General features: G+C 44.6%; 1 protein-coding gene across 1 annotated transcript; it reads left to right on the top strand.

The window, feature by feature from the left end:
* The first annotated feature begins 5,607 nt into the window (after nucleotides 1-5,607).
* LOC105555971 (putative uncharacterized protein FLJ37770) lies at nucleotides 5,608-6,945 on the top strand. Its single transcript, XM_012003022.1, has one exon. The coding sequence runs from the start codon at nucleotides 6,338-6,340 to the stop codon at nucleotides 6,788-6,790; it is 453 nt and encodes a 150-aa protein (XP_011858412.1). The 5' UTR covers nucleotides 5,608-6,337; the 3' UTR covers nucleotides 6,791-6,945.
* Nucleotides 6,946-8,694: the final 1,749 nt, after the last annotated feature.

The raw sequence follows: 8,694 nt of genomic DNA, 5'->3' as shown, positions 1-8,694 counted from the left end.
GGGCTGGGAGGACCCGGCGTTTCCCCTCTTTGGGGGGTCCGCCTCCCTCGCTTGCTGCGTCTGCTGCTGGGGGGGGGGGCCTCTCCCTTCTTCTACGATCTTGTTTCCTAGTAGTATTTTGTTTTTTCTTTTTCTTCTCGCTTTTTCATCTTTCTTTCTTTCTTTCTTTCTTTAGTTTGTTATTAATTCTGTTAACAAAACACTCAAGTATCCTTGTTTTCGCGGTAGTTATAAGGTAATTAAAGTGGATATAGCGTTGCAATGGAGTACAATGATGATAGCAACGCAAATGAATCCCAGTGATCAATGGCACGCTACTGAGTACTCCAATAAAAACCAATGCTTTCCATCCACAAGTGTAGCAAACGGGAGGAAGAATAGTGCGCAGCTATTACAAGTCCGTGTGTGCCAGAGCAGGACACCGTTTACCTCCCCTCCCTACTAATTAACTCACACCTCTCACTTGTGCAAGTAAACAAATTTAACCATGAGGGCCTTCCGCCCGATTATGGGCCGGTCCCGCCGCTCAGGGCGGCAGCGCCAGTTACGTCGCCTAGTTAAGGCGCACCACCAGGTGCGGGTATTTGACCCGCGCGTCTTCGACATTTATGCCCGTAGGTCCCCCGTGCCCGAACCCCGGAAGACGCACCACCCACTACCTCCTCTTCCTCATTCTCACCCTCCTCCCCCGTACTCTCAGCCTCCTCCTCCTCCCAAGCTTCCTCTCCCTCATTCTCACCCTCCTCCCCCGTACTCTCAGCCTCCTCCTCCTCCCAAGCTTCCTCTCCCTCATTCTCACCCTCCTCCCCCGTACTCTCAGCCTCCTCCTCCTCCCAAGCTTCCTCTCCCTCGCACTGAGAAACCCCCGACACCTCCGGTGCGCCCGCCCCCACCAAGCACCGGCGAGTGCTGCCCTAGACGGGTGTGGAGGCCGCGGCCTCCAATCACCCCTCCACCGCGAGCACCTCTGGCCTCGATCCCGGGCCCCGCACCATCGCCCGTCTCGGGGAAACCGTCTCGGCGATCGCCCGGGCACCCACCGCTCGCCCGCGGGTGGTCTCAGTGGAGCCACTTCAGAGAAGGATAAAAATTATTCTCCCTCGCATCGACGCACCAAAAAGGGCACGGAACATGCCTCTATTATAGGCCCTTTCACACAAACACCTCATGTACAAACAAATAAATTAATTAATCATACAGGCCACACTCACACACACACTCATTCATACACCCACACGCACACACTAAATTCCAAATTCCTCTCCTTCTTCTCTTTCCTCTTCTTGGCAGGAGATTTCTGACGCCCCCACACCAAAAATAAAAACGCGGGACGTAACAAATGTATAATGAAGAAATTTTCGTGTCGTCATCACGTTAATATCAAATATGCAGTATTCAAGTAGCAGCAACAGTTTCGCTGCAATAGCAAAATTATTTTTTTTGCGTATTATTCAAAGTCTATAATTATAAAATAATGCGTGGTGTAAAAATAATAAACAAAAAGTAAACATAAAAATAAAGAAAGTTTGCTTACACAGAAAAGAAAGATTAGCTACCACATACGGTAAACCTTCGGAAAACCCACGCATACGAAATAAGGGATAACAACACTCAATTCCTATGTATTTTTGTGTTCTGAACATGAATATGTAACTTAGACAGGCGGTCGGAACAAGAAACCCATGAAAACCGTGAAAAACCCATAAAAATTATGATTTCTAACATTTATCCCACCAAATATCAAAAATTTTGAAAAATGTTTTAAATAAAAGTTGTAGATCTCTTCGAAATATGCATTTTATATCCTATTCATTTTTACTGTACGAGTGATAGTTTTCGAGAAAAAGGATGGACTTCTATCTGTCCTCCAAATCTAAACATGTATTATTTTGCAGTACATGTACGCAAAAGGAACAGAAAAACGCAAAAAGGCCAGCAAAAATCAACGTTAGCTGTATATCTATGCTACAGTGTGTTATATCTTAACGAAGTGGAGCCCCCCCGAAAGGGGGGGGCGGAACATACTGTCTCCACGCATGTACTTCCGCCGTTGTACTGTTCCACATGGGTTTGCAACTTTCCACGTGAAGCGAGATCCACTCCACACCCCTGACATAGGGTGGGTAGGGTTATTTTCAACGAGGTGAAGCCCCCCCGAAGGGGGGGCGGAACATACTGTCTCCACGCATACATTTTTCTACCCGCACATAAGTCACTCCCCTCCATCAAATGCAGATGGAAAAATGTATGGGTGAAGACAGTATGTTCCGCCCTCCCTTCGGGGGCGCTCCACTTCGTTAAAAATAACCCTACCCATCCTATGTCAGAGATGTGGAGTGGATCTCGCTTCACGTGGAAAGTTGCAAACCCATGTGGAACAGTACAACGGCGGAAGTACATGCGTGGAGACAGTACGTTCCGCCCCCCCTTCGGGGGGGCTCCACTTTGTTAAGATGTAACCTGACCCAAACTATGTACGAAGTGTGGAGTGGATCTCGCTTCACGTGAAAAGTCGCAAATCCATATGGAATCGTATATGTACTACAAAGCACATGCTTAGATGAGAGGACAGATTTAAAATCCATCATTTTTCTCGAAAACTATCGTACAGTAAAAATGAATAGGATATAAAATGTATATTTTAAAGAGATCTACAACTTTTATTTAAAACATTTTTCAAAATTTTTGATATTTGGTGGGATAAATGTTAAAAACCATAATTTTTATGGGTTTTTCATGGTTTTCATGGGTTTCTTGTTCCGACCGCCATTTCTAAGTTACATATTCATGTTCAGAACACAAAAATACATAGGAATTGAGTGTTGTTATCCCTTATTTCATATACGTGGGTTTTCCGAAGGTTTACCCCACATACTAACAGCTAACATTTTTTTGCAGCGAGAGCTATTACTTTTATAATAGTGGCAAAAGAATTGACTACTATTACAAAGCTTTTGCAACTATTGCAAAATCAATAGCTCTCGCTGCAAAAAAAATGTTAGCTGTTAGTCTGTGGTAGCTAATCTTTCTTTTCTGTGTAAGCAAATATTCTTTATTTTTATGTTTATTTTTGGTTTATTTTTTTTACACCACACATTATTTTATAATTATAGACTTTTAATAATACGCACGAAAAAAAATAATTTTGCTATTGCAGCGAAACTGTTGCTGCTACTTGAATACTGCATATTTGATATTAACGTGATGACGATACGAAAATTTCTACATTATACATTATTAAAATTATTCACTATTACAGCAAAAGGTTTAATAGAACAGAAATTATTTCATTTCTTTAGCTAAATATTTCGCACAATAATTTTTCAATAAAATTAGTGTTTTTAACACATAGTTGTCCATAGAAGAGAAAATAACTTTATCATAAAATAACAGACAAAATTTACTTAAGTTTACATAAGATATATTGTGTTAGTAAATTATTTTTCTCCGCGTGATGTTTGTAAGTAGAAGAAGTTTTCGACTTGCCTGCAACATCCCTGAGATCAAGCAGCTGCCCTCTTGTGCCGTTCAGCGAACTAAAGTTGCAGTCGGTAATCCATCTCTCATGGTAAAAGGGCCGGCGCAGCAGCTAAGATTCACCCTGTATAAGAAACTGTTGTGCCCCGATTGCATAAAGAGGTAATGAGGGTACTCGAACAAGCAATGTAAGCCTTGTAATTGTAATAAGAATAATAGCGTAAGCCAAAAGATTGCGCGATCGAGCCACAAAGGCCCGAACGCGCAACCTACTGAAATTTCGAAGAAGAAGTCAGCAAGTTCTCGACCCGATTTGTACGAGTAACCTCGATCGAGTACCGAGAACGCCGACCACTCGATCATCGGGCTTAAAACCAAAGGAACGCCCGAGATCGAGGCACTTGTCAATAGCGCGTTATTCGACAACATACGTTTACGCGTTAAACATTTGTCCGTCAGGCCTTCGGCCTGTCGTCAGCCAATTGTGTGAAACTCAGCTAAATAAAATTAGTCTGCGAGATTCGACGGTGCCTTCTTGGAGTGATCTCCGACCAGCCACATCCCATCAAAGAAACCTTTCGGTTCTCCTAAGAGAATACCTCCGGGGCGAGTAAGAAAGAAAAACACCGCGCACGGAGCGGCGCGGCAACAAAATTGGTGGCAGCGGTGGGATCACCGCAACAAAATTGGTGGCAGCGGTACTGGGATGATGAACAACTGAGTCGAGAATACTGCATCAGAGGACCAAGGAACAGCTCAGTGAAGACAACGAGGAATAGCAGAGGAATGCGAACAACACGGACACCCGGTAGCAGCCGACGAGCGATAACGCCGAGGGAAACCGGAGAAGCAGCCCTGACCAGCCTCAGCAAGCCGACGACATGCTCAACGTAATGTGAGTCGACAAAAATTGTATGCGAGCGTGAAACTTAGCGATTTAATAAATGTCAAACGATAGCCCCGCGACTCCACGCGTAACAAACAATTCGTGGTTGCTGAGCGAAGCGGCCCGCCGAGCGATCGAATATTCGAGACGCCCACCACGTAACGTAGCTAGAACCCCGAGACGAAATAGAAATAGAGTCCGGCGGAACTTAGAAAACTATTATTTCAGCGAATCCGACGATTCCAATTCCGGTTCCGACCCGACTCCAACTCAGTGATCCCAGATCGTGGGATTTCTGGTGCATGCGCAGTAGCGCAAGCTTGAGCAGCCGCTCAGTAACGTATACGTTCTTCTTAACTTGAGGGTTTAGATAGAACCCTTATAAGAAGAGTATAGGAAATATTGTATAAAAAGGTTTTTATCAATAAAATAAACACAGACATAAATGCTAATAATAATTTTTATTATTTGGAAGTGACTTAACCCTACCCACACTATGTCCGAAGTGTGGTGCGGATCTCGCTTCACGTGGAAAGTCGCAAACCCATGTGGAACAGTACAACGGTGGAAGTGGATGCTTTGTTATATTGTGAACATATGAACAATACAACAAAGCATCCACTTCCACCGTTGTACTGTTCCACATGGGTTTGCAACTTTCCACATGAAGCGAGATCCACTCCACACCCCTGACATAGGGTGGGTAGGGTTATTTTCAACGAGGTGAAGCCCCCCCGAAGGGGGGCGGAACATACTGTCTCCACGCATACATTTTTCTACCCGCACATAAGTCACTCCCCTCCATCAAATGCAGATGGAAAAATGTATGGGTGAAGACAGTATGTTCCGCCCTCCCTTCGGGGTGCTCCACTTCGTTAAAAATAACCCTACCCATCCTATGTCAGAGATGTGGAGTGGATCTCGCTTCACGTGGAAAGTTGCAAACCCATGTGGAACAGTACAACGGCGGAAGTACATGCGTGGAGACAGTACGTTCCGCCCCCCCTTCGGGGGGGCTCCACTTTGTTAAGATGTAACCTGACCCAAACTATGTACGAAGTGTGGAGTGGATCTCGCTTCACGTGAAAAGTCGCAAATCCATATGGAATCGTATATGTACTACAAAGCACATGCTTAGATGAGAGGACAGATTTAAAATCCATCATTTTTCTCGAAAACTATCACTCGTACAGTAAAAATGAATAGGATATAAAATGTATATTTTAAAGAGATCTACAACTTTTATTTAAAACATTTTTCAAAATTTTTGATATTTGGTGGGATAAATGTTAAAAACCATAATTTTTATGGGTTTTTCATGGTTTTCATGGGTTTCTTGTTCCGACCGCCATGTTTAAGTTACATATTCATGTTCAGAACACAAAAATACATGGGAATTGAGTGTTGTTATCCCTTATTTCATATGCGTGGGTTTTCCGAAGGTTTACCGGAATTGCTTCCGGCCATCGCGAAAAGCGGTCAATGAGTGTTAAACAATATTTATATCCGTTACATACGGGTAATGGGCCTATTATATCCATGTGCACGTGTTCGAAACGCGCATCAGGTGTAGTGAACTGTTCTGGGATCTGTTTGACGTGCCTCGAAATTTTTGACTGCTGACAATCTAAGCAATTTCTAGCCCACTTCGTGATATCGCGGTGCATATTCGGCCATACATAACGTTGTGGTATAATTTTATCAGTGACTTTTGCACTCGGATGTGCAGGACTGTGAAAAAATCAAATATCCGTTGACGTAGAGTGGCTGGGATATACAGGGTGCGTTCTGAAAGTAGTAGGACTGATTTTTTCCTGGGCACGCGGACGGTCGGACGGCGGTTTCGCCGGGTGGGGTCGATGGAGGGGGGTCTCAGCTAAGGTTGGAACCGCGCGGCAGTCGGCTCCGAGCCCTTCCGTAGTGTAGATCGCTTGTACTCGACACCTTTGTCAAGTTACCTCGTAACGCTGCGTCATGGAGCGTTTGTTGGAGCAGCGCTACGCCGTGAAATTTTGCGTGAAGCTGGGGAAATCCAGCAAAGACACCCATGATCTCATCAAGGCAGCTTATGGTGATAATGCCATGAGCAGATCCGGTGTCTTCGAGTGGCATAAGCTGTTTAGAGAAGGGAGAGAGGAAGTTGAAGACGCCCAACGTTCCGGCCGCACGTCAACCACCAAAAGTGACGAAAATGTGGCTCGAGTGAAAACTTTGTTGAACAGTGACCGTAGATTAAGTTTGTCATTAATATCTGAAGAACTTGGCATCGCCAAAACTCAAGTCTACGAAATTGTGACCGAAAACCTGGCCATGAGAAAGGTGTGTGCAAAGTTGGTTCCGCGTGTGCTTACGGACGAACAGAAGGAAACTCGCGCGCGGATTTGCCAAGAAAATCTCGATCTTGTGAGTGAGAATCCAGACTTTTAGGACAGAGTGGTTACTGGGGACGAGACCTGGACATTCGAATACGACCCGAAGTCAAAGCGTCAAAGTGCGGAGTGGCACACGTCGGCTTCCCCACGACCCAAAAAAGCTCGCATGGTGAAGTCAAAGCAAAAGTCGATGCTCATCGCCTTTTTTGATTCGAAAGGAATAATCCACAGCGAGTTTGTACCACCAGGGCAAACCGTAAACGCACGTTTTTACGTGGAAGTTCTCGATCGACTGAGAAAACGCATCGTCCGCGTTCGGCCTGCCATCGCAACGACGTGGGTCCTGCATCACGACAATGCGCCGGCTCACACGGCGTTCGTAATGGCCGACTACCTGGCTCGCCACAACGTCGCAACCCTTCCGCAACCGCCCTACAGTCCAGACGTCGCTCCCCCGGACTTCTTTCTCTTCCCCAAGCTCAAATCTGTGCTGAAAGGACGTCACCACGGGTCGGTGGAAGCCCTTCAAAAAGCCGTGACGCGTGAACTCAAGAGCATTTCGGAGTCGGCCTTCCAGAAAGCGTACGAGGGATGGAAAACCCGCTGGCAGCGGTGTGTGGATGCACAAGGATGCTATTTCGAAGAATTTTCAGCGGCTGTACCATTTTCAGCAATAAATCTTTTGTAATCGACTCAGTCCTACTACTTTCAGAACGCACCCTGTAGGGGCGGACTGATTCCCTAGATATCTCACAATATAGCTCCGTCTGTGGAGATCCCCACACAAATCTTTTAAGATTAAGGGTGGTTTTCAAAGATTCGCGTAAGTGTTTTAATTCATCGTCAGCCTTTTGTTGGGCTGCTATATCAACTACGTCGAATTCCAGCGGGAGTGTAAGTGCCTCAATCCGTGATAAACCGTCTGCCACGAAGTTATCCGTACCCGGTAGGAATTCTATGGTGTTGCTGAATTAAGCGATAAACGATAATTGGCGAATTTGCCTCGGGGATTTTGCCTTAACGGCTCTTTGTTGGAACGCGTAAACGTTTATGGTCGGTTAACATCTTAAAATGGCGCCCTTCCAGGAAATGTTGGAAATATCGAATTGCTTCGTACATCGCGGTTAACTCCCGGTCGTACGTACTATAGTTACGTTGTGCCGCGGAAAATTTTCATGAAAAGAAGGCCAGTGGTCTCCAATGTTCTGAGAGACGTTGTTCTAGTACCGCTCCCATTGCGAAATCAGACGCGTCGGAGACCAACCGTGTTTTCACTGAATCGGAAGGATGTGAAATTTTCTAACACGTATAATAACTACATTCAGCGCAATACGAGCGAATGATTTAAGCGTAAGGTGACGATTTTCTAATCTATTTTTTCATTGTTGATTTACTTTGATGCTGTTTTAAATTGATTGACTTTGACCTAATGTGCAATATTGCGAAAGATATTGATGATATCTCATCTTTAATATATTTGTACAGCATTATGCGTCATACGACATATTTCGTCCAACTGGAAAGGAGTAACGCAACACCTACCTACAGCGCGACGCCTATACCTTATACATCTGATTTTCCCAAAAATCAAACCGTCGTATCATAATAAAAATATACATGGATGTGATTGGCATTTGAGGCTCTTAAACCGTTGCGTTAAAAAAATTTTTAGTTTTTTAAAAATAATAGTGAAGGTGGGGGTAAATTAAAAAATTTAACATTGTTGAAAAATATGATTACGCCTTTGTGAAGACTATGAAAAACAATAAAACTTTTGTCTAAAACATTTTTTCATAAAAACCCTCCACATGGTTCCGATATGTGGACGGCACCTTCGTCGTCTGGAACCACGGAAGGGAAACTCTACCTCAATTCCTCACTTTCATCAATTCCCAACATCCCAACATCCAATTCACAATGGAGACCGAACAGAATTCCCAAATCCCCTTCCTGGATGTT

The sequence above is a fragment of the Vollenhovia emeryi genome, unplaced genomic scaffold (genome assembly GCF_000949405.1).
Source record: "Vollenhovia emeryi isolate VEMERY1.0 unplaced genomic scaffold, V.emery_V1.0 DF940491.1, whole genome shotgun sequence".
Lineage (NCBI taxonomy): Eukaryota > Metazoa > Arthropoda > Insecta > Hymenoptera > Formicidae > Vollenhovia > Vollenhovia emeryi.
Note: the sequence above shows the minus strand (reverse complement) of the source record. Positions and strands in the feature narration are given on the sequence as shown.

Bases quoted from the DNA above. Each gene is read 5' to 3' on its own strand.
- LOC105555971 (XM_012003022.1), top strand. From the start codon at position 6,338: ATGGAGCGTTTGTTGGAGCAGCGCTACGCCGTGAAATTTTGCGTGAAG.